Source organism: Harmonia axyridis, chromosome 1 (assembly GCF_914767665.1).
Source record: "Harmonia axyridis chromosome 1, icHarAxyr1.1, whole genome shotgun sequence".
NCBI lineage: Eukaryota > Metazoa > Arthropoda > Insecta > Coleoptera > Coccinellidae > Harmonia > Harmonia axyridis.
Genome location: NC_059501.1, coordinates 77,752,885 through 77,780,583, shown reverse-complemented (window position 1 = coordinate 77,780,583; position 27,699 = coordinate 77,752,885). Strand labels below are relative to the sequence as shown.

General features: G+C 35.4%; 1 protein-coding gene across 1 annotated transcript in view; it reads left to right on the top strand.

Annotated features, from left to right (window-relative positions):
• LOC123680036 (nephrin-like) overlaps positions 1–27,699 on the top strand; it is a 410,663-nt gene that overhangs the window by 357,411 nt on the left and 25,553 nt on the right. The window contains exons 8-9 of the mRNA XM_045617684.1: positions 6,705–6,835; positions 25,364–25,523. Of these exons, the coding sequence (XP_045473640.1) occupies positions 6,705–6,835; positions 25,364–25,523 (291 nt within the window). The remainder of the gene's footprint in view (positions 1–6,704; positions 6,836–25,363; positions 25,524–27,699) is intronic.

Here is a 27,699-nt window from a genome sequence, read left to right as displayed (position 1 = left end):
AACTAGAATTTGGCTCGTAAGATGACATGCTTATTCGAGAATAACTTTATGATGCAGACACAAATCGACTAATATTTCGATGGCGTTATATTTACTAATACCTAAGCTTATTGTATGATATCTACGATCTATTTATTTCGACTGTCATTTACCGCTAAGCCACATACTGCAAAACGATGGAAGCAAAGTTGTACATCAATATAATTGTGTTACTTTTGGATGATATTGCAGAATTACACCTGCAACAATTTCGCACTCATTTTAAATATGGAAGATTATAAATACATGTAATGTCTAGTGAGATGCTGATTTTTATTCATAGAGATTGACAGTTTACGTAGTCAGGGCTACGTAAGATCGTGTGACTATAGTTGGATTTCTATTTAAATCGATTTTATAAACGAAGTTCTCTTCAAAAGAATATAATCATATATAGAATAATCATTACATCACACTCTCACATGGATATTCCCATATAAGGATCTCGTACTGCCAAAGTGTATTTTGCGTAAAGGAGTTACTTGTTTTTGTCTGAATTGTTTGTATCGATTACATTTCAAGTTGGCGTAAATTCACTTCTCCTGGGGATAACAACAAAGATAACAACATCGGAAATGTAAGGAACCGCTATAGTAATGCCAAGACTGTATATCTACCTCTAATGAACACATTCTAAGCATCGCCAATATCCGGAATTTCTTCCAATACTACCGATGAGAACTCCCCCACCAACCTATGTATCCTCTAAACAAGAACCGATACCAAACAAACTCCGTATTCCCATCTCCTGAATTCCCCCGAGATGGAAGAGCACGATTTGTAGTCCCATCGCTTCAGTTTGGGACCCTGTCTCATTAGTGCGAGAGTGAAGACGAAAACTCGGGAGTCAAACGAATATCAAAGCAGTAGATTTCAATTAGGAAAGGTATAAATCAGGAGCAAATAAAGTTTCGGTGGTTGTAAAGTTTATTGTTTCAACTTGGCCCCGCTAATAAGGCAGTTTGAAGTTTGAACGAGGACAAGGGGGTATCAGAGGCGTATTCGAGTGCCATTGTCGAGTTGGAGGGTCCATTGAACAATCGGAGGACCCCGGCATGATCACAACATGGCGAGTTTGAAAACAAGACTTGGCTCTCCACCCTCATTATTATATCATATAAATGATCTTTCGTGCTCCCCGACTTCCTGGAGGTACACTGGGAGATGGGAACTTCTCATCCTGTTCAAGAGTTCTGGGGAGATCCATTTGCTGGGGCTGTTTCGAGGAGGATGTGTTTCTATTGTTTGTGATTTCAGAATTGGGGTGAGGTTCTTTGCTGCTTCTTGAAAAATCTTTTTTCCTTCTTTTCTACTGATTGGTTGGAATCTCTTCAGAGAAATGGCTATGATTTTATGTAGGTTCCGTTAAAGTGTCCTCTTGAGCACAGCAGTGTCAATTTATTCTCCGACAACGATATATTCTACTGAAAAAATTCCTTTTTCGATTAATTTGAACAAAAAATTTTTCTAGAAAATACTATAGCTGGTGAATTTTATATCACCAAACGAATGGTCATAGTCAAAAATGACTATGGAAAAACGTTTAAGCAGCCTTTTCAGCTTAGATACAACTTTCATTACTCAAGAACTACTGGCCGAGTTTCATAAGGATTAATTTATTGTATTTTTCTTCGTTCCAAATAACAAAATTATTACAAAATGTTACAATCTCGACTCCATCGTGAAAACATCACTAAATCAAATTATTCTCATTTCCTTCAAGATAGTAACTCAGGATTCAGATAATCTAGACCGAAATCGAATAATTGTTGTCTTGATATTGATGATGGAGTATATGTTAGATAGTTATTTGGGCTGTCTCCATCATCTTGATGATGGAAACAGCCCAAATAACTATCGAAATCGAATTCTTCTACTAGTACCTCTCTTCCCTCAAAGCGATGTTGAAAAGATAATTGTGCAAATGATCGCATCTTACTATATTTATTCAATTAATGGTACCTATTCAATATCTGTTCCACTCATTATATATCTACCATATCGAGAGATATATTTGCTAATAATGATCCTTATAAGAGACATATTGCAACTCGTTTCATCTTAGTTCGATGCATTGTGCTATCGTACGTTGATCTACTGTTAGTATGCAGAAGTGCATATTGAAAAATTGATAAATAGTATTGAATTTGAAAACTTTCAGTAAAAAGATTGTATTCAGTATAAACATTCAGCAACACACATTCAAAATTTCGTTTGTTTTTGGAGTGAATTGTTAGAGATATGAGTTTTCCAAAATTTTATTTTCTGATTTTTTCACCTTTGAAATCCTTTATGTTTTCAAGCTGAAAGGATCAATATCTCAAAAGATCTGATTTCTGCACCAACGGTTTTTCTTGATGGATTTCAATCATCAGAAAGTCATCAGAAATAATAAACTAAATTCTAATTTTCTAGTGAATTAAAATCAATTATTCTATTCAAATAATGTTTAAAAATTGAGATTCAAACTTCCACAGATATCTTCCTTCTATAATAAGGTATTTATCTCAATCTACAATACATAACAATAGTTTCCAAGTAATGCAAACTAATTATCCTTCCAAGATGCAGAGATGCAATAGCAAGAAGAATAATAAGAAGAGCAGCAGTAAGAGGCGATCAGAGTAAACGAAAGACTTCAAAGAACACACATAATTGGAAAATTATCTCGGAATTCTCCCCAACATTTTCATCCGCGAAAAATGGTTAATAAATCCAATGTTATCACACAAAAAGGTGTTTCGAGCCGCACAGAAGCCAGAGGATGTATATTAAGCGGGAACAAAATTATCCGGGAATAAAAATCAAGGAGAGCACCAGTATTTACAGCGGCCTCTTACTCATAACACTAAAAGCCCTTCATTGCGTTTTAAATATTCACATCTTGCCGTTCGTGAAACGAACGGTCCAGGTGAAGTTGGGCTTCGGCAGGGCCGGATTCAGGCCATGGAAAGCTGGAAATTGAACGAACACCACTGTTTTCCTTCGAATAACTTCAGATAGTTTGATGAAAATATCGGAATAAAAATTTTCGCCTTAAATGATGGCGGGAAAATTTTGGTTGTGTTTCTGGACTTAGCCAAGGCTTTTGACACAGTACCTCATGATTTTTTATTGGAACGTCTGGAATATTGCGGAGTCAGGTGTCCTTGCCTTGTCTTGCTTGGGGACCATTTGAAAGATAGTAAACAACATGTGAAAATTGACAGTAAACTCAGTAAACCAATAATTGTTGATACTGGAATACCACAGGGAACAGTTCTGGGACCATTGTTGTTTTTATCTTCATAAACCAACTCTCCTTTGATCCGAATCTTGACATTATTTCATACGCTGATTACTCTGTATTGACTTTTAGAGGTGGAAATTGGTTAATGTGTAGTTAACGGAAAACTGCTTCAGTCTAAATGTTGCGAAAACTAAATTTTTCCCTCACAATGAGTGGCCAACCAAATAACTACCCCTTGCCTGCCTATTCAACCGATTGCATTGGCGATCCTGAGTGCTGCTGTCCTTGCTTTGAAAAAGCTAAACAGATAAAATATTTGGACAACTTCATTGATCAACACCTTAGGTGGGATAGACAAGTCGCTTACCTGGTAGAAAGGCTAAAGGGCATGTTTCATGTTTTCTATAGGCTGAGAAGTGATTTTTCGTTGGCTGGAATTTCTCGATTCTATGAAGCGATAGTGGTGTCAATGTTGAGATATGAAATTGTTATCTGGGGTGGTGTTTTGAATAGCCACTTGAAAAATTTAGAAATTGCGCAAACACAGTCCTAAAAATAAGGTAAGGTAGAAAGAAGATAATATAATACTAGTAAATTATATTCTGAGGTTGGAGAACTAAATATTCGACAGATATATATTTATGATTAAGGCAGATAGGGAAGAAGAAAATGTAAATCACACATATCCAACTAGATATGCTAGAAATCAAGCAGTTGTGTTGCCTAAATTCAGGAGCACCCATGTACAGCACAGCTCACTTTATCATGGTCCTAAATTATATTGCTAACTACTGGTTCATTTGAAAAGTAACATTAACATAAGAAGCAGAAAACATAGAAATAATCACAAAATGTATATAATCGACAATTCGGCTGTATTCATTATTTGTGGGAAATGATAGCGAACATTTTATGTAGATATGTAGTTATAGTATGGGAAGATCTTGATTTTGCTTGTGTCTTCATTCAAAAATAAATGTTTTAATTGGTACATTATGATTGGTGGCTTCATTGGAACTTGGCATCATCTTATGTAAAGAAAAGTGTAACTAGGGAAATTATGTGTCGGGTTTTCTTTTTTTGTTCATTTAGGTATCGAGAACTTTATGACAAGCTCGCTTAGGTCATGAGTTCTTATGTTTATACTTATGGATCAATAATGTATTTTCAAATGGATACATTTGAATTTGAAGATTTTTAGATGTGTCGAAAGGAATTATAATAGTTTTACAAGAAGTTACAACAGGATTCTTCAACCAAAGATGTTCAACGCAAGATGTTCGGTGTGTTCCGATGGGACACGAACAACATTGAATGGTCGATGTATTAACACTATTGACCTTTCAAGGTTGTTCGTGATCCATAGGAAATTTTCTACAGTATGGATGTAAGCTTTGTTGAGAATGGAAATATGCATCGAACATAATGTAACACAATGGACGCTGGATGGAATATCGTCTAACAATACAGAATTTGATGTTTTGCACTATTCAGCATGTGAAACTGTTGAAATCGACTTTTCTACGTATGTTGGAATATTAGGGGTTATGGGTTGAGAAAGCTTTTGCTCGTATCCAACACAATCTTCTCTTCTAATGTTGGAATCAGCAGGACTGGTAGAAAAAAACCGCACGCGTAAATTACAGATCATGCGAGGGGTACCACAAGGATGCGTTTTGTCACCGACGCTCTTCAAGGTGGAAAACGTGGAGGTGAAAAAATCGGCGGAGAAATCATAAATAATATAAGATATGCTGATGTTACGGCTATAATGGCGGAGAGTCTAGAAGAACTCCATACTTTGATCATCATTTCCAAAACTTAGTGGATGGCCGTGAGTAGAATTAATTTCGAACTTTTCCAACTCAAAATCTATGGAAAAATCACAAATCGAGCACGGCACTATGGATAAATAATCAACTTCATTTGTATTTATTTCACTTATTATTAGTTTGCCGAATATATCAATCGAAAGTTCCAAGGGAATGTGGACACATATAAATAGAAAAGTCGATTCTAATAGCTATTACAGGCTAAATATCAATTCCTCTTGCTTTTTGTTATAATTGTATATCACGACATTGAAATTGAATTGCTATGGTAGTTTTCTGTACTATAACTATAATATAATCTTAAGAAATATTTGTCGTAGAAATAGAAATGCTATAAACAACAATATAACATGTTTATAATGGTAAAACTTTGAATTATTTTTTGTAATTTTTGTTACGTCATGTGATTCTGTGATATCATATGTTAGGTATCTATGACTATTGTATGTCAAATGTCATTATATAAATTATGTATACAAATAGGTACTAAAATGCACCTAATGGTGTACACTACCTTTGTCACTAGGTTCTTGAGTGCAGATTCATTTTGATTCTGTGCGGAAATGGTTATTGATTCTATCAATTTTTGGGAGCCGACAACCGGCAACAAATTGAAACTACTAAAAATTCAGGCGATCACAAAAGTATTGTGTTTGCTATAATCTTCCGATGAGGTTTATTCCAAGATTATCTTCATTTTGTTTCCATTATGTTTTATTTTATTTTTTATTTTTAAAAAATGAAATAAAACATAATGTTACCCTTTATTTTCATTTAATTATGTTCACTTAATTATTTTCATCCATTATTGGTTTCATTATTGATTGAATGAAAATAAAAGATAAAATAATGGAAATAAAATGAAGATAATTTTGATATATATCTTACCGGAGTATTATAGCTAACAAAACTCTTTTGTAATTGACTGAAGTTCTAGTAGTTTTAATTTGTTGTCGGTATCAATTGTTACTGTTTCCGAGTGTTTACGTTCTTGTTACCATGTGTTTTACAGTTATTTATTTGTTTACTTTTATGAAAATTGACGTATTGAATTTGACTAGCTTAATTTTGGAAATTTGTAATTTTGACCTGAATTGTTCATTACCTAACTTTGAATGTTGGAGCCTAGAAGTTTTATGGATGGATGTGACTCTCACTATTTGTTTCTGTCTGACTTAGAATTGTTAAATTCAGATTGATTGTAAGTCCTGATTCAGATAACTCATAAGTTTTATGATCGTTTGTAATAAAAATTGTTCCTAGTGCCCTGAAGATGACCAAAAGAATGGTCGAAAGCTTGGCTTAATTCAATAAAGGACTTAAATCAGACCCTGAAGCGACTTTCTGTCCGATATATTATTTCTTGTGTATGATGCCAATTGAAAAACCCTTCACTTCAAAACAACGAATTTTGAAATATCCCATTCTTGTATATCAATAATTAAAATACAATTTCAAACTCCATCATTTCGAACTGATTCATATCCAAAAATATTTTATCAGTATTGATTATCGTAACGAAAAGTCACGACATCATAACTCACTATATCGACGTCTGAAACCGTAGCCCTAACCTTTCTCTCTAATAGTTCTCCTTTTTTCAGATCCGCCCCAAGTTCAGCTGAATCTCGGCACCACCCTCAACCCAGACGATATTAAAGAGGGAGACGACGTGTACTTCGAGTGCAATATCAGGGCTAATCCCAAAGAACACAAAATTACTTGGTATCACGACGTAAGTAAATCTTACATCCCGGACTCGGGTCGAATCTACCTTTGATCATACTCTTTATCCTCTCTCTCTCCTTTCTTCTAATGAACAAACATTTGCCGCTCTTCTGTTGTCAATAAAAGCTCAACGGTAATTATTACTTCTGCCAAAAACGTCTCGCTTTCACGAGTTCCAAAGCTCGAAAGTTTGGCTTATTATATTCCTCAGTGGCGCGGTTTGTGAAAATAGAGAGCACCAATCTGGATTCAAATATTCATTTAACCATTTTTCTCTATCTGTTTCTATCTTCGCATTTATCAGTAGCCGGTACATTTCAAGGAGTTAGAAGAGAAAAATATATGTGTAAACGATAACGAGGGGATTATTCAAAAATAAGAAAAGAATAACAAACATCCCTCAAGAAACGTGCAAACAATAGTCATAGTTATAGTTTTCCAGATGAAGATAAGTTCAAGCCTTAATAACACTAACTGACAAAGAAACTGCAACACCCAGAGGAGCTGTTTGAATTTTGAATCTTTTGGTAGAACATAAATAGTAATGATAGTATAGCAAGGAGTAAATGATTGAAATTTGGGAAAAAACGATAGGTTTACAATTTTTCTCAATAAATTCGTTAATAACGTGTTTATTCACTGCGATTATGTATACACTACCCCAACACGTCCCGGCATTGATGCAATAAGATGGTCTATTTCTTCTTGAGGGATACTCTCCCAAGCTACCTGTACTTCATGTCTCACAGCCGCCAAAGTTCTTGGGGGCTGCGATAAATGTCCAAGCCTTCTTCCCCTGATGTCTCAAATAGGCTCTATGAGCAAAAGATCGGGGGATCTGGGCAGCCATTATTTTGCTGAAATATTGGATTCTCGAACCGGTTAAGATAATGGCTCCACTATTTCTTGAAGGTAATGCTGCGCTCTCATGTTACCTCGAATAAAGACGGTTACCTACTTGCATGTGCAATAGCACTCCATACCATAACGCCTACTTTCCGGTGTACATGACGCTCAATATCAAACTGAGGTTCACGTATTTCTCCCCGACGTCGTCTAGCCCTTCTTCGGCCATCATGAGCACCCAAGAAGAATCGAGATTCATCAGAAAAGACGACCTGGTGCTATTCCACATTCCAATGTTGACGTTCTCTGCACCACTGCAATCCTTGCCGGCGATACTCAACCATCAAAGGTAACTCAAGATGGAGTCGATAATGCTGCAGTCCAAAAGACTATATCCGGCGGTGAACCATTCAGACAGTTACAGAATGGCCTTGTTCTCCTAACCACTCATCAGCCAAAGATCGAGTTGTCGCAAATCGGTATCTAACAGCCATAAGTCTTAGACGTCGATCTTGAACTTCATTTGTGCTCCTTCGCTGTCCGGTGCCTACTGTTCTTCTATTATGAGCATTATGAAACCACGCTTGACATCTCATAATAGTAGTTGGGTTTCTATTCGTAGAGTTATCGATTTCTCGAAACGACAACCCTGCCTTCCTTAGACCAATAATTCGACCTCTTTCAAATTCACTTAGCTAGCGATAAATTCCGCGTACACGTGCTCTAGGCATTTTAACAACAACTAAATATCGACTTCGGATCTGCTCGAACAGCTGATTTGTTGTAAAATTTGAATAACTTGCAAAAAACGACTACAATATTCAAGTAACTAAAATTGTATATATTAAAAACCCTTCGCGGTTTTACTATCTATGTTTTACCGAAAAAAAATTCAAATTTGAACAGCTCCTTCTGGGTTTTGCAGTTTCTGTGTCAGTTAGTAGATGTTCAGGCCTTATACTTAATTCACAAGAAATACAATGTCATTGTCCTCAATCACTATATTTCGCACTATCATTCATTATCATTTCTACCAAAAAACCTTTTATATATCTAACCTTCCATATAGATAAATCTTATATAACGTAGATAGTGACTGCATTTCTTACAGGTAACATCATTCTATCTCTTGTCACCTAGCGCTGCAGTATGTCAAAAGAGATCAAGTTCTTCCCTTTCTCGCTAGATACTGACTTGAAGCATATGATTCTATTATAACCTTCTTGTCGGCCCATCTTATTCTTCCGCATAAAATATGTGAATTCACATTCCATATTTTATAACGCATTATAATTCATCCCAGTTATGATTTATTCAGTTCGTAACAATATGGCAATATTTTATGTGTAAAAAGTGAAAAAATAACACCATCTCCTGCAGTGTGATTTATTCATTCAAAATATTTCGTTGACGACTTATTCGACTTGGAAATAGCTATTTTTAGATCAAGTTTTGGTTTTGAGCTTCAGTGTGAATTACTTTCTGGTATTTGAGTTAGAAACTACTAGTTAACTGGTAAATCTGTTGTGGATCTCTTCTCAATAGGTCATCAAATGTATGTGCCTAGCAAAAACCTAGGTGATATTATCCTGTATGTATTAATGAATGATAATTGCTATGAAGAAAAACTTGTAGAACTACCTAATTCACAATTTTTTCGCTATTCTGATCAGGCTAGCTTTATTAAATACTAACAAATTGAAGAAGTTCACCAAGCTGAAATACATAAAAAAACTCAACTTTCGAACTGAATATGAGGCATACATTTCTTATCTGAGGAAGTTGTTTCAATATTGATCTCGAAAATTTGACGAGCTTGTTATCACTACAAATTTGATTCAATTGAGTTCCATATTTATATAGGGTTTTTCAATGTGAGGTTTAATTTTGATATTTAAAAATAACAGTACATTTGATAGGGAGCAATGTATGTTAATTTCATCTTAAAAAGGAAGTCTGTATTAGTCAGATGTAATTTTTATTTTCATTCTTAGAATGGTTTTGATATCGAGAGTGTATGGCACCTTTGATTTCTTGTTTTTTTTGTTTTTTCTCTTGTACGGAACATTATTTTGCATGTTTTTTTCTCTAAATTGTTTTTTCGGGACTTGATCTTATATCAGTTTTACTGCCTCAAGTTCCTTTCTACATCATTGAAAATGAGCTTATCTCTTGATATAATGTTACTTTATTGTATGTTGTGGATAAATAAGGATTATTATTATTATTATATATCATATTAGCGGCTGTATGTTCTAGATAACTTCAGAAATTCCATCTGTAAGTTCTATATCCATTGTGGAGCATTATCTTCAACATGGTGCCAAATAAAAAAAAGTCTTTAAATCACAAGATCTAGGTGTCCCCTTCAAGAAATCACACCACCAGGAAACTTTTTTGACTTATTGTGGTTGTTTCGTTGCTTGCGTGACAGCTGCCTAGATAGCGGCCTATTCAAAATGAAATCACTTATTGGAGAACCCTCAATTTGCATTTTCTTCGTGAGACTTTTAAATTTCGAAATCCTAGAATTGATTTCATAATTTTCATCTTCTTTCGAGCCCAGAACAACTTTTCAGGATCAATTGTAGTCCAATTCATCTTTAAGACATTGCTTTTACAGAAAACTTTCTTTCGTTGAAACTTCGAATATTTCACTCTCATTTTCCAACCCTTCTCAATTAAGTACATTAAGTTTGGACCCCTAATCGTGAAATCATTCACATTTAAATCTGATTTCAAGGGGTGGACTTCGCTTCTGACTCTTTAGGAAGTGAGTCATCGCAACCTTGAAACAACTAACCCAATCTGAGGTCTACCCTGCTGCCACCTGCGCAACTTCGTTCATTAACCTTGGCTAATGCCCCTAAGAACGGCGAAAGTGAACGTTACAAGGTCCCAAAATGGATAAAAGCTTTTTACTTTCTGCGACCACCACGTAACGCGAAGTTATTAAAACGCCATAAATTTCTGGCGTAGAACAGAAAACTTTCTGTATCCTCGGAACAAATTACCTTTTAATGTCAGTTCCGGCACCGTAGTACGTAGTTCCATGGCAACCTACGAACGTCTCAATTTAGTGGAAACAAGGGTCAGCAGCACGCCATGAGACCGTAATTAAAAATAAATAAACAAAACTTTTTGGGACCGCAGCACAGACGTGAGTGGACGGGAATAAAGCAGAGGGCCACCCTGGGGACAGATTCCTGCCCCGGTTTCCTTTTGTTTTGCCGTTGATGCAGATTTCTTCCCGGTTCATATATTACCGGGGGACGTTAAAAGTTTCCAGGTTGGTGGAAGGATTGCGCAACTTTTCTAACCGAAAAAAATATAGTGGATGCAGGTTCACGTGGGGGAAAATGAGCAGCAAATTTTAGATCAACTTGTCACAGAGGCTGCTTTTCTGAAACGCTTGGATAACCTGTATTCACCATTAGGCTAAAGACAACCACTCATGTATTTCGGGAACAACCCTGTATTTCGGGAACAAAGAGGAGCAGCAGTTTGCGGTGATAATATTCTCCTCGCGTTTCATATTACACGATTTCTTGGTGGGTAGTTCTTCGGAGATTGATTTCTTCGAACTCGACCGTTTTATACTGAAACTTCAAGAGCTGATTGGTTGCAATTTGTTTCTTCATTGATTCTCATCAATTTTAAGGGCTAATTTTCAAACGATCGGACTTAAACGAAATATCGTTATATGTATTAGGATAGAAAGTATGACCATTTTGTTGTGAGATTCGATGTTTAAAAATTTCAGGTGAACCTTTAAAGTGCTCTCATTCGAATTGGACATAATATATTTCCTCAATATTCTATTTCCCCTTATTATATGGTGCAGACGACGCTATCCGCACAAAGCTTCAAATTGTTATTTTATTTATAGACGCAAAATCTCAACTAAAATAGATCTATTTTTGCTGAATTATTAGGTCCTTTTTATATTTTACTTGAATTTTCAATGGTTCTGACAAAGCTTTTACCTATTATGTATATTCTCATATGTGGAAAAAAATTGATAGTGCAACAGTATACATAATAACCAGAATAATTCAGAATTCAACGATTGGATTTAGTGTTCTTGATGCAATGAAAATAATGTAACAACATGGAATGACAATTGCAACAAGATGATCCCAATATTTATGATAAATATTTCATAATGAATCCCTCGATAAATCCTTAGTGAATATCAAACATAAATTGAATATCAGTAAATATATGGAGCCACGATCTCATTTGATGAAATACAATGAAGGCTGTACATCAAAAAACATAATACCTATATTCATAATGAAACAAAGAATACTCCAAAAAAAAATTGAGGTCAAACTCTTCATCGCTGAACCTGAATGAGCAAAATTCCGTCGACTTCAATGAACGAGAAATAAGGAAAAGAGTTAAGGGAAAATGCACCGTTTCTTTTATTGATTATGAACCTAATATTCCTCCAGCCTTATGTAATGTCGTTGATAAAGTTATATTTTTTTGACGTTTTCTAAAAAATTATTGGGAAGGCTGACAGAAAAAACAATAAAGTTTGTGTTAAATTCGTGTTTCTTGCGTTTGTATATCTCAAAACTTTAATCGATAACATTTCAATTGGACACATCATGTTGTGGTCACTTAAATGTATAACCGAATCTACGTATCAATTTCGTTCACATCGATGTTGAAGCGGAATGATTCGAATAATTCACGAAACAATTAGGTCGTCTTTACACAAGTCAAACAGACATAATTCAGACGGCAATAACCATTATTAAGGCTTGTTTCACTCTAGACCTGCGTGGGATATCGAAGCGGCATATCCACCGGCTGGGTCCCTAATTAAGTCTGAATAATATATAGACAGAAGATAAAACTTTCTGTCAAATCTTATTATGTCAGATGAACGAGAATAGTGAATTGGGGATTTGCTCGAGATGAAACTTAAACTTGTGAAGGGAATACTGCAAATGTTGCGCAATAGATACTATTTTTTCCGCTCGAAAAATATTCCAAATCTTCGGTCTGAATATCGAATGTGTTAGGGAGCGGAGCTATGTGGTTTATCCCTTCCACTTCTGATAGATTTGGTATTTGTACGATCAATTGCTGGTAACTGGCTGCTATGAACTAATGGTGTTTCTTTTCGTCTATTGATGTTATTCAAATGTTTGTATATTCTAATGGCTTCCATATTCATTCGCGGGTAATAGTTCTTATTCTTAATATTTGATTTCTGCCTTTGAGAAAAAGACCTTTGATCCGTCGGTGAGAACATGTTCAGCAAGTGCAGCAAGTCTGCACTTGCTGTTCAATTTAATAAGAAAACACTATTCAAATTCCTGAAATATATTTTTTCAAGTCTCAATGTAATCTTATCTATAATCACAAAGTAACCTGTATACATCAGCAGATCAATTTTGTGATTTTCACTTTTCAAGTCTAGTGTTTGTGTTGTTTGTGAATCAGTGATTGTCTGTTCTGTCTTTAAACAAGTTCGTCTATTATAGGAACTGTTTAAATTTCGATCAGATTTAATTCAGGAGATTTCGTTTCACTGCGACCTAAAGGTCTATTTAGCCTCCCATCAGAGTTATTCTCTCCATAACGTGATTTACAGCTCGCCTTCCTGTTCCAGAGTTCTAATGAACTCAAATATCTGAGATGGCTTCAAGGGGGCTAATTCCTCTATTCTACAAGTTTCGTGTCCAAAGCAGGTTTTCCGTTGGCTAGCGATGGCGAGGCATTCCTTCACCAGGTGATCCGGAGTTTCTTCCTCCTCCCCACAGAATCTGCACTCGTCATTTTCTGTTAGACCTATTTTCATGAGGTCTTTCCTAAGGCGACAATGCTATGTGAGGACCAGTGAAGGGGTGCATCATATTTTTACTAAGATTCAGATACATCTCGTTGAGTCAAAGTTTCAAAGAAACTTTTTGGACTGATCCAAACCAGGAAGATCCCGCTAGAGTATTAATATTTCGGTTTCTTCCTTCTCTTGAAACTGTTTCTTGTAGGTACATTTGTCTACGTCACAGAAAGGTTCCAGGCCAATGAAAGATATTTGTGCTCCTTTTCTAGCACATTCCCTCTAATTTTCGAGTGGCTGGGAACCAAGATTAAAAACCCCTTGTTATTCTTGCCTAATTCATTGAGTTTTCTTCAGCACCCCAATACCATATTAGAATCGATGATATGTGAGATTATCCTTTCATTGATTGTATAAAAGTCAAGTATGCTTTCTGGTCATTCTGTAGCTCTGTATTTGATGTCGTGATCTTAATTCTCGTTAAATTTATTTTGTGCTATAACCATTGAATAAGAAGGCTTTTATCACTTGTATAGTGATGTCCTCCTGAAATTCACATATACTCTCTACTCTATTTAATCTAATTAAAAGCCTATCTAATGACCACTGGTGAGACAGCTTTTTATCAAATGACTCACCTATTACAGCACATTTTCTTGTTACTCTCAACCTAGATTTCCTCCAATCTTATATTCTCATTCTAATTTCCATTTGATCGGAAGTTGATCGAGAGGTTTTGCGTTGAATATTCTAAAGCTCAAGCTTAGTTTGCATTTGCCAAGTGCCTAATCTGAGGTAAATACTTCTTTAAACTTGTTACATGATATAATCCTCAAGGAGATGAAGTAAAGAACGTGGTGGTAAGAGGAAAATTCACTTTTTTGTGGTTCACACTGTTCAGTAGTCCCAAACCCTTTTCACATCACTTTCCAAACCTAAACGTAGCTGTAGAGATAAAAATCAGTCCGAAACCCCAAAAATCATCGTCTACATTCAGCATAAAGAAGTGCTCAACGGATCAATGTTATCCAAACCGACCTAATGAGAAGTCTCTGAGCAGCACACGTCGTCGCTCGCTTCTTACTTCCCCGGAAAACCGTTCGTCCTGGCCATTATCGCGATGGCGAGTGGGAATCGTAGAGGGCCAGACCGAATGTTTGTCTACATCCCGGACCTATTCATTTAGCTCCTTTTCAGGAGACGTAAGTTGATAGGATTACCTCGGATGTTTATTCTGCCAACAGTTTTCCACCGTTACGGCGATGTGGACGTTGGCCAACTTTCAATGTGTTAAACACGGGATTGGACGGTGGGTCTTGCGAAATTGGCGGTGTTTGAGTAATGTGGAGTGTATGTTGAGAACTTTTTATAATTACGTAGAGTTGGATTACTTCTCTATTCATTCTGTTGGAGTATGATAATAATAATCTGAAAACATGATTTTTCGTCTAAAATAATTGGGAGAATATATACAGGGTGTCCCGTAAAGACCACGTCAAACCGAATGAGAATGTATATCAAAGGATAACCCACCTGCTATGATAAAATTCCCATTATAATGGTCTCACCGTTTTCGAGATTTTTTTTTTTTTGGAAATAATGAATTTTTGCCCCTTTCAATAGTTTTGTCCTCACGGTTGGTACAATTTTACACCTTTTTAGTTAATTTTTTCAGTAAAATATTTCTGGAGAATGATTTCAACGTTTACATTAAAAACATCCTCCGAACATTTCGAAGGGGGGCTAGGAGCAATGGGTACGTTTCTGACAAAACCCATTTGGATAAAAACAGCCATATCTTATTTCTTTGAATACCAAATGAATTGTGTGATACCTATATGAAATCACTATAAAATAGACAATTCATTGGTGAAATGTGCAGCAGTAGCTCGGTACATTTTGGTTCCTCTACGATGGGCTAAAGTTCATGAACAAAATAATCGACTACCAAAATTTCCGATAAAAATATTGCTCCTAGCCCCCCTTCGAAATGTTCGGAGGATGTTTTTAATGTAAACGTTGAAATCATTCTCCAGAAATATTTTACTGAAAAAATTAACCAAAAAGGTGGAAAATTGTACCAACCGTAAGGACAAAACTATTGAAAGGGGCAAAAATTCATTATTTTCCAAAAAAAAAATATCTCGAAGACTTTTATAATGGGAATTTTGTCATAGAAGGTGGATTATCCTCTGATTTACATTCTCCCTCGGTTTGACGTGGTCTTTATGGGACATCCTGTATAAGGGCATGACAGACAATTTTTAATTCCTCCGAATCACTAGTCCAGCACCCTCACCTCCTCGGTGCGGGTTCGATTCCTGCTCGAGCAGGTTCCTTTTTATGGTATTAAAAGTTGTCTGCTATGCCAATATTTATATTCTGATAATAATGATGACATACAAGGTGAGTCAATAGAGAGATCATATCTTGAAAACCGTTGAATTATTTTTTACTCTAAAGGCTGGTCCAAAAGTGGTTATATACGATACCACTCTTCGTTTCTAAATGGGGATGTCCAATTCTTATATCATACTCATAATCTCCATTGAATTCTTATTTCGAAATATCCCACTTGTCATTATTATCTGTGCTACTTTTTGATGTAAGCCACTTTTTCCTACAAATTTTTTGCAAATTCATGGATCACTCTACAGGTGGTACGAAAGAAAGTGCAATTTCTTAAGAATTACCAACTGAGTTCGTTAGAAATATTGGAAAAATTTTTAAAAATTTTTTAAAAATGAACCTCAACATGAAGCAGAACAGATATCGATAACCTGCAACGCGAAATGAGAACTTTGAAGACAAAAGCAAACATATAAAGGATCATATCATTATTATTTGAACTGGGGTCGTTTTGGTTCGGTAAGCCTTCCGGGAACTGCGACCATGCAGATCTTTTGTTCTCATAAAGGATCATAACTGACGATCGATACCGATATGGGTGTCCAATGAACAAAACAAACCAAATATCATGAGAGGATGTCAAATATTTGCATCTATATTATCAATCGATAAACATCAGAAGAAAGCAATAATAATCGATGTTACACCAAATACATCAAAAGGAGGTGGTAAATATTTCAAAATATTTACACCTCCAGTTTCAGATCCAGTACTGGAGGGGAATGATTTCAACGAAAACTATCCTCATTATCATCTAAATTACTGTAATTGTATTCAAAAACGTTGAGAAAACTATCCACAAGCAGGAAATCTCTAAAAATGCTGCTAATAGTATGCGAAACATGAAGTGGAAAACTATCTAAACCATGTCCATCCCATCCACCGTCAATCATCAAAATTTGTGAATTAAAATAGAAAAGCCTTTTTGCACTATCATCATTAGACAAAATGAACGATTCAGAAGTTCAAACTCCTTGGAACGAGACAATATTTGATCGAGCCTGTAATCAAAACATCACAATACATTATGTACATTTCAAATTGATTCATAAAAATTCAATACAGAGCAGAAACACCCAAAAACTTATATATCATCATTCTTCATAGAATATTTCCTCGTTGATGTTCGACACAACAACAGACAATATTAATTCCGTTGTCAATGTCCGCATTCACAGAAAAATATTAAAACTTATCGTCCGTCAAGAACGTTGTTTTTTCCAGATTTATATTCTGATATTTCCTAGGAATCACGGTGAAAAGTACGTATTTTCCTCCACGAAAGCGTCATAACTCCCTTTTAAGTGTTTTCTCCGCGAAATACACATTTGATACAGGTTTATTTCCAACGTTAAGACTTGTCTCATGAGCAATAATTGAACAAGCTTTATGAACCATAAAACAAGGATTACACGCAATCTTTATATCAAGCCGTAAAGATGGCGCTGCCTCTTTACTCAAATCAAAACGCCTCTTCCCGGAGGGTCATTATGGCATCCCTGAAAGGGGGCTTTATCGGCAAGATTGAGAGTGTGCAGGCCACACCCACGTAATTAGGAAGTTCTTAAGGGGTTTGCGATATTATTTTTATGCCAGGACCATCATGGTTACTTCGATAGAGGATATAATTAGAATTTGGTCCGTTGAAAATTTTTATTCGCCGAAAGTGCTCCATAAAAACGTAATGATTGGGTCGTTTGAGAAAACGAAAAAGCACTAGAAATTTGGGGATGTTCTATCGTTGATCATACAGGGTAGTCTTCAATATTTGAAAAAGTTAAAGCTATGAGTTTTATAGTTTGGATATATCTGATCGACTTTCTAATTTTAGTTACATAAATGGTAGTAACAACATGAATTAATTTTTGCATAAGGTCAATCGATGTTTTTCAGAATGAAACTTTAGTGGTTTTTCCACAACTCGATTAAGTTTTGAAATAAAAGTCAAACTTATTCCATAAGTATGTCTGGAATTCATTTCAATCACCTGTGCGATTTCATCAGAATATTCCTCAAACAAATATATATTGACATTGAACTATCACATACACAAATCTGAAAACACAACTCTCTTGATAAACCAATCAGAGCTAAGAATCAAATTCAGATTATCGATAATCTGAACTTGAAGGAATGTAGCTCCTAAGATATGAAATGAAAGACAGACTTACGAAACAAATTCAATCTCGAGTAGAAATTCGTTTGACTTTCTCACAAAAAAATTAAAATTTGACAGAATTTGGAAATATTTTCGATATAATGGACTGTATAAAATAATAAGTCGTGCACTGGTTAAACGGTTTATTTGAACACTATTAAAAACATAACCCTGAGTAAGTTATGTTGTTGTACAACTGACACAACAGATAGAACTGAACGAGAGGGTGTTTACAAAAGAAAGTTAACGAGAAAGATTTAACGAGAAAAGAGGGTTAGAATTTCTCATGCGTCCAGAACATGAACTTCAACCATAGAATGTTACGCACAGAATTCATGAATATATACAATGAAGAAAACTTATCCAAAATTATACCAATAAATACAAATTATGTTATTTACATTAGGAAACCTCATCAGAGGAAGAAATATAATAGAGAATATAAATAATAAATTAAACTGAATCAAATATATAAAAGAGAACCGACGCTGTCGCCATCTATATGATTTCCCTCAGTATATGACTAGCGCCATCTATTGGATTTCTCTTAAGTATATGATTTTTCAAAACTGCAATTTCTCCAGAATTCAAGAGCTGAAAATTTGAAAACACACCACTCGATTAGCCAATCAGAACTTCTGATTGGTTCATTGGAGAAGTACGTGAAATAATCAATATCAGCAGTAAAAGTTTTCATGACAGATATTCGACAATAAGAAATACAAAGTTCATGTAATCATCCCAATTTTAATTGTATCCCACTTCAATTAAAATCGAAATTTTTCAACAAATATTCATTAATTGTGTTAAGAATTCAATTCAAGTTTCAAATTTCACCAGATTTTCGTATTCTGGGGAATACGAATTTCAAATCAGAACTATAATTGTTACCTTCCTTCGAATACATCAAATCAAGGATTTGAAATCCATTCGGTTACGAAATGGCGAATGAACTGGTCACACAATATAATAATTATATTAATATTCCTCAATAATTTTCAAAAATTTTGTTTTTTTCTCGAGTATAGACCTACTACTTCCATCCCTTATATCACTCGAAAAATTATATCTTCTTGGAGTCTTGATAGTTCAGGATGAAGAGAATTGAACTATTTGATTATCAGGAGATTGGTTGCAGTAGTAGTAATTTCAATTTCTGTAACATCATTACAAGAGAAAATAATGATCTATAATCAAATCTGAGCAGTTTCAAAATAATCATCTAGATCATATAATTCCAGATTCATCAATATTACCTTGATATTCCCTTCAAATGCTACATTTTTAGAAAGGGCAATCATAGTGTTGAATTTGAATTGATTTAATGTCGTGAAATAAACCGTTATTTTGAAAGCTAAAGCTGGTCTTTCGACTTAAATACAAACACCTAAAGTTTCTTGAAATTCAATATTTCATAAAGTATTCAAATAGCCTTAGACTTGGCCTGGAATAAACATTTCAATCTAGCAATACATAGTTAATTGGATAAATAAGACCTCTATATCAATATCCAACAAAACAAGACGCCGATGTTTACTACCGGATGCTTTTATATAATTTTTCAATTCGATCTATGAACTTTGAAGATTACACGAGAGTAAAGAAAAATTGTTTCATTCGAACAATTCCAGAAATTCATTATTAGAAACAAGCCAAAGCTGTTTAGTCAAAATAGAAATAGCTACATCAACACACAAAATCCGATTCGGTGGCATCGGAGATATAAATTAAATCTGAGCGGATATGCCACAACTGCATCTACATAATCAAAGTTACAATAATTAATTAATTATGAATTCGGAATTAATCTCCCTGACAGAATAGTTTAAATCGCGAAATGATTAATTAAACTGTATTCTGAACCTGTCATGGAGATTCGGACCTGCGGATCTGCTGGTTGAAATTTGCGGGGATTGGTCTCTTCCCATCCCGAAATCCTGGAATGTCAGGTCCGTGTTCTGAATAGACATGGTCATGCTCTAGAGACATTAGAGCTCTGAATTTCGAAGGATCTGAAACTCATAAGTTTGAAATATGAAACCAAGAAATTAAAAACATAATAACACTATGAATCAATTCCAATGAAAATTATAATGATGAAAAATTCTGATTTCATATTATGTCAATGGGAAAATTATTGTATGTGATATGTTTTAGCGTTCTTCTCAAGTTTCCAGGTGGAGAATTCTCTGTTAGGATCTCTCTAATAAAAATTCAGCACTTAGCAATACTGAGGAGTATTATGTGGTCCTACTTTGATCGTGAAACAGGATTCAACACTTTACAACGCTGAAGAGTATTCTGTGGTACTACTTTGATCGTTAATGAGAATTCAACACTTCACAATGCTGAAGAGTATTATGTGGTACTACTTTGATCGTGAAACAGTGTTCAACACTTAACAACGCTGAAGAGTATTATATGGTACTACTTTGACAGTAGATGAGGTTTCAGCATTGCTGAAAAGTATATAATATTTCAGTCTTCATGAGAGAAGTAAATGGCCAATGATACCAAAGGAAGCTGTCAAAAATTGCTTTCAATAGTTACTAAAATTACGATATGGGCCTAGACAAAATTCAACGTATGTATCGTCTTGTGGATAAGAACCTTTTCATTTTAATCTTAATCGTTTCTTCACAAACCAGTATTTTTTCTGCTTCATATTGTGCAATCGATTTTTCTTCCAGATTCTCCAAATGTAAACATAAAGTTCGAAAACTCAGAAATAATAAAGCGAAAGGCAGGATTACCCTACAAACCCCTGTATTGGCCCCCAATTGTATCGTGAATTGAAAATTTTATTATGATAATTAATAATAATGGCTCATTTGTACCATGAGTACGTAACTAACAAACGAAAATTACGATGTACATAAAATTTACATTCGAATTGTTGAACTTATGGCTGACGATTCCACATAAATTGCGCAGTAAACATTTTCATGTTACACTAATAATATGAAACAGTGTTTATATTGGCATCTGTGAATAGAACGCTCGAATAAAAAACCAGGCAATATGACTCTCATGAACTTTCTGCTTCCCAACTAAATGTTGTTTTTTTCAAGTTGAGGTTTTGAAACGAGTATACTCGAATGAAGTAATAAACTTCAGGAGAGAAGTAGATTTTTTTAGGGAGACATTGTTATGTTCATAGAGTCAGGAAGTAGATATTTGAGAATTATGTAGGTATTCAAATAACCATTGTTTCATTTTATTCCAAATATTATTGGTACGTCCTGTATAAATGAAATTTCGAATCAACTAAAGCTTCATCCTCAGAGTTATTGGTGAATTTAATTTGTATTCAAAGGTTTGGTTTTGAAAACTTCACACTTCGTTTATAAAAATATTTTCGGACAGAAAAAATTTGTTTCTCTAATTCTGTGGTTATTCCGTTCATTCTTCCACATCTTGTAGAACAAAATCGTGCGAGAATATATCATAAACGCACAGTTTTCATGGTTATATTTTATTATTATATGTTGGTACTCCGAACTTCCCGCCACGGCTTTATCTGTCAATTCATCAATTTGCCTTAAAGAAATCAGTTTTGCCAACCAACATTTTTCAATGCAAAAATTACTAAATGATATTTATGGAAATAATTCATTGATTTCAATAAAAATGCAATGAATTAGAGAAAATAATGTATAATACTCGTACAGAAGGCTCATTCTACCACTCGTTCATTCCAAAACTCGCCACTTCGTGGCTCGTTTTTGAATTTTGAACTCGTGGAAGAATACCAATGCCTTCTGCACTTGTATTATAAATAACTATTTTCTTTGATAGAGAGCTGAAAGAAAAAAAATCATTGATATTAAATTATAAAATCAAGGCAAAATTAAAAAAATCGATCATTTACGTGCTCTACTGAATTCTTATAATTAAATGATGAAGTTTAAAACGTTTGAACATCTCGTTTTTTTCTTATGATTGAGTAACACAATCGGATGATACGGATGAACCATTACTTTTGATTCGAATGCGGGTATAACAACAATCCAACACTAGGTATAACAACAATCGAATAAATGTTGCAGAAATTTTTGATGCAAAGATGTTGAAGTTTAGTGAATTTAATATGAAAAATCATTTGTGAAATACAAAAAAATATTTAATACATGAATTCTATGAATCCAGATTTCTCAGAAGAATTAGTCATCATTAGTCATCAAAATAATTCATGTGTTAAATTCGTTGAAACTGAAATAAAATTGTTTTTTTTTATTTTATACACTTATCAGATATTTATCAGAAAAATTTATTTCGTCTGTTTCTTCTCTTTTTAAAAAAAAATTGTCGAGTTGTTAAGTACGTTCTTCTAGGAATTTGGCCTCCATTATTTGCCGCCCCGGCAAAATGCCGACTTTTTGTCGTCTAGAACAGGCTTGAGTGTTCCCTATTAGATATGATTTATATTGCAAGTGGTTCCGATCTTCCTACAGATGCGCAGTCCACAACGCTATCTCTCGGCAAGCAATGAGTCACGACACAAGTTCTCGCTTTAGTCCCTGAAGTGTGAATAACCATCAATATTTCCTGATTCGTATGGCAAGATCGAATTGATGCAAGCCTCTCTAATTTCGACTATTTCCCTCGTCGTAATTTGCACCAATCAGAAACGCGCAATTTTGAATTACAAATGGTTTCTAGGTGGAAAAACTGTTTGGCAGGACCTGTCAGCAGTTTATTCGCGTTTACCCGCGGCAAAACTTGACAGTTGTTGTCACCAAAAATTATAATACCTTTGAAAACAAACGTAATTATAATCTCCAAGGACACCAGAAAACGACGCTCAACAATTTTTTCTGATTTTATTGTCAAGTGCTAGTTAGTCAGCTTATATCGTGAAAATGAGTCGCTTTGGAAGCGATTCTTTGTCTAATATTGATCTGGCGATTGAGAAAAGTATACCGTATAATACCTTCAGAACTCATATTTCAATATGGAAACAGTTCATGACATTCTGCAAAGCAAATAACTATGAGCTTATGGAAAACACAACTTTAGAACAACTAAACCTAGTTCTGAAAGATTGGGCGTGGAATATGAAGAAGGAAAACTGAAAATTACAAAGAACTAGTTGTGAAGACAATACATAGGTAATGCATGCAGAATAATCTGTTACTCAGGAAATAGTCTTGTCAAATACCATTCGGGCATCTAATTTTTCCTGTGAAAAAAATCGAAAAAACACATTGCAAAGTAATATTTTTTGACAAAAAGCATTCGTGCAGGTGCAAAAATCCTCGTCTTCGACTCGGATTTTTGTTGCCACCAGCACTCATGCTTCTTGTCAAAATATTACTTAGCAACGTGTTTTTTCGATTCTTTTCGGAAAAAATAGATGCCCTTATGATATTACTTACGAATATAGGCTCGCTTACAGCTCATTCTCGGTTCGATGCGTAAACAATAAACGTTCCCTAACAATTTTCCGCGTATTTCAATATAGTTTCCTGTAACGTACCGTATTAAAACATGAATAGAAACAGGAACGATGTTTTAACGTTCGCCCCTATGATTTACCACCCATAACATCGATGCTAATTGCAGTGCCGTCAGAACATGCATGTAATAATATGCCTAAAAAAAAGCGAATTCACGGTTCGAGTGACGCCATCAAATGGGTTACGTTTCTGGCAAAGTGTACTAAGTCGACCCTGCGAATTTAATTAAACCAGGGAAAGAGGATTCGTGCTCCAGATTCCGCTGAAATATCACGGAATGAAATCGTAAATTTGAATCAATGAAAACTTGATGGCATAAAACAAGTGATATTGCCGGAAATATAAATGCAGGTGATTTTAACGATAGGCTTGTTACTGCGCTCCGAAATTATAAGTCGGAAGTGCTCCTGGCCAATAAACTTGATTTGCGGGTTGCTTCTAGTGGCATGCGGTCTGGTTCGAGACGGTATCATGACTGTGAAGGGTAAAATTACACGGTTAAGATTGTAACTTCTAAACTTTAACTACTTCGAAGAACTGGAGGTAATTGGGTTATCATTTTCTCGTGTACTTTTTGGTTTGATTCACACGAACTGTCGCCGTCAATTACCAAGTTCGATATTTTCGTATTGTTGCTGTTTGATGATGACAACTTTGTTTCTCTATGACTAAAACTCAATAAGTCTATAGCTGATGAAAGTAGAAGCTTCATTGTACTCCAATAAGTAATTCTACTGTTTTTCTCTATACATTAATGATTCCAAAACACTTAACTCGTTATGAAAGGTCTATTTTTTTATTATTCACTGAATTGAGGTCGTTGAGGCTCTGTTAAACATCCGGGAACTGTGACCAATTTGGCCCTACCTCTTCATACAAACCTAGAGAAGTCGTCGATGCCGTACGAAACCGACGACATCCTTAGGAGCCTTGGCTATGACTTCGTAAGTATCCAGAACTGACTTTCACATGTGGTTGGTTCTTAGACCAGTCAGCCCCGGACATTTTCATCTATGTGTTCGGCTGTTTCTACTTCGTTTCCACAGAGCCTGCAGATATCATCTTCTAAGTTACCCTTGCCGTACAAAAGGTAGTCGTGTCTGCAGTCCCTCCATTACCCCAAGCTCAGCTCGTGGTAGCTTCAGAAGCTTCCTGGTGTAGGTCGGTGAAAGCACCACAATTTTCTCGGCCTGTGCAAGACCAGGAGTGTTTCTCCAGAGGGTTTTTTTATTGTCTCACTCCCATCGTTGGATCGCTGCCTTATATTGGTCTCTTCCAAGCCCACATAAGGGCTCAAGGATATCCTTATAGCAAGTTCATCAGCTTTTTCGTTTCCTACAATACCACAATGCCCCGGTACTCATAGTACTTTATTCCCTCTGTCCAGTTGCTTTATAGTATAACGGTACCTATGTAATGATGTAAATACGCGCCCCTTTGAAGTTTCTTATGGGACACTTCCCAGGGATCTAGAGAACCTCGTTTTAGACCCATATACCCAATACCTGTGCCTCTTTCTGATTTTCATCCATCGGTATACCATAAGCGATTTACGAACGACTGAAACGGTCATCAATGACCGTTTCAAAAGATACTTCGAAATTAGTAAAAGACATAACATTGAATTTTTTCGCGTTTAGAGGCTATCAGTTTTTTTTGACACAATTCTTCTATGTGTTAAAAATTTCAGAAAAGTCACACGAGGTGGTTCACGAATTTTAATTGTGACTCATTCAGTGAGAGCCTTTTCGATTTATACATTTCTATAATCTGTATCTTGAGTTGTTCTGGTCACTTGATAAGTGATTTATCAAATACTTTGCATCTCATCGCAAGTTTTTTTATTGAATTCTCTTTTTTCAGGGTGAACTGGTAACACAGAACATGTCATCTGGAATCATCATCAGTACACACAGTTTAGTTCTACAGAGCGTAACCAGAAAGCAAAGTGGAGATTACAGCTGCGTCGCTTCCAATTCGAGAGGAGAGAAATCTAGTGTTCCTGTTAGATTAAGAGTGAGATGTGAGTATTTATATACTTAGATCAATAATAAATAGTTTTAGCTTACTGTTTTCACGTTTTCCATTTTACAAATAGAGACTGTTTGAATTTTTTTTCTGTAGGTATAACTAGATTAATCGTATCCAAGTGTTACTTTGATTTCTAGAAAGATTACTTTGGACTTCAACTGAACAGAAATTGCTTGTATATAGAAAGAATACCATAAAGCCTCTTTCTCATAAAGTATGGAAACAGTATCGAAGAGAATTAAAAAGGTTTTCACTGAAGGGGTCGAAATTCTACGTTGATCACAAAAGTAACATCTTCACCATGAAGGCGCATTGTTCTCTTCATTTTCAAATATAATTTGATAATGTTCATAGGTTTGAGTAATTCCAAATTAATTCCGAGCCATATAATTCAGGTAAGATCACAAGTCGATGAAACTAAACAACTGTGGAGCTCTGATTGGAAATAGAAAAATTCTTTGTTGTACTTCAGTCTTTATGTTCATTCAATTTTTCAGCTATATTATATATAGTAATTGTTTCATTATTGAGGTTTTTTCATGTAAACAATTTTGTTACTCAAATATTGTAGTTGTTTTTAGCTAGTTTTTCAAATTTTATATGAAACCAGCTGTTCGAGGAGATCCAAAGTCGATGTTTAGTAGTTGTTGAAATGCCTTGAGCACGTTTACGCGGAATTTATCACCAGCTAAGTGAATTTGAAACATGTCGAATTATTAGTCTACGGAAGGTGGGGTTGTCATTTCGAGAAATCGTTAACTGTACGATCAGAAATCCAACTACTGTTATGAGATGTTGTCAAGCGTGGTTTGATAATTACCATAATCGAAGAAGAGTAGGCACCAGACGTCGAAGGGGCACAAATGAAGTTCAAGATCGACGTCTAAGACATATGGCCAATAGAGACCGATTTGCGACAACTCGATCTTTGGCTGATGAGTGGTTAGGAGAAAAAGGCCATCCTATAACTGTCCGAACGGTTCATCAACGGATAAGGTCTTTTGGACTGCAGAATTATCACCCCATCTTGTGTTAACTCTGACGGTTGAGCATCGCCGACAACGATTATAGTGGTGCAGAGAACGTCAACATTGGAATGTGGAATGTCATCAGGTCGTCTCTTCTGATAATTCTTCTTGGGTACAAATGATCGCCAAAGAAGGGTTAGACGACGTCGGGAAGAAAGACATGAACCTCAGTTTGATGTTGAGCGTCATGTACACCTGCGTATTGCACATGCAACTAGGTCACCTTTAGTCTTTATTCGAGGTAACATGACATACGTTACCTTCAAAAAATAGTGGAGCCATATGTTCTCCCTTATCTTAACCGGCCCGACAATCCAATATTTCAGCGAGATAATGCCCGACCTCATATTGCCAGAGTTAGTTTCAACTTTTATGAAGTGACCCATGTAAATCCTTCGTCATGGCCGCCCAAATCGCCTGATCTTTCGCCCATAGAGCATGTTTGGGCCATCATGAGTAGAAGGCTTGGAAATTTACACCAGCCCCCACGGACTTTGGCAGGTCTGAGACATGAAGTACAGGTAGCTTGGGATAGTATCCCTCAAGAAGAAATATATCATCTTATTGCATCAATGCCGTAACATTTTGGGGAGTGTAAAGATAATCGTGATAATCGCTCAACATCAAACTGAGATTGTTTGATGTTGAGCGTCACATCTATGTTTCACCAAAAAAAATTCTAAATTTAAACAGCTCCTTCTGGGTGTTACAGTTTCTTTGTCAGTTACTATACAATATCATTGAAAAGGTCTCCTGTAAATTTTTATTCTTCAAAAATATTGTTTAAACACCGAAAAAATCGCAAATTCCAGTGAATGCAACATTGAAAACTAATGGCCGATTGAATATCCGCAAATATAAAAACTTCACCAAGGCCAATATTAAAAGTTTATGCAAATTTTCGAGCCTCTCGTCGTTAACACTGCACGATATGCGATAGGCTGATTTCCTTCAGAGAAAACGTCGACGGGAAAAAATCGACAACGAAACGAACCGGAAACGTCCTGTAATAACGGAAACGGGCGATTTTCCCGACTGGCAACACTCGACATCTGAAATTCCTGCCATTCCCTTCGAAAAACCCCGATTCAGGAACGGGAAGGGGGTGGAAGTAAAGACGTTTGTAAAATATAAGAAGTC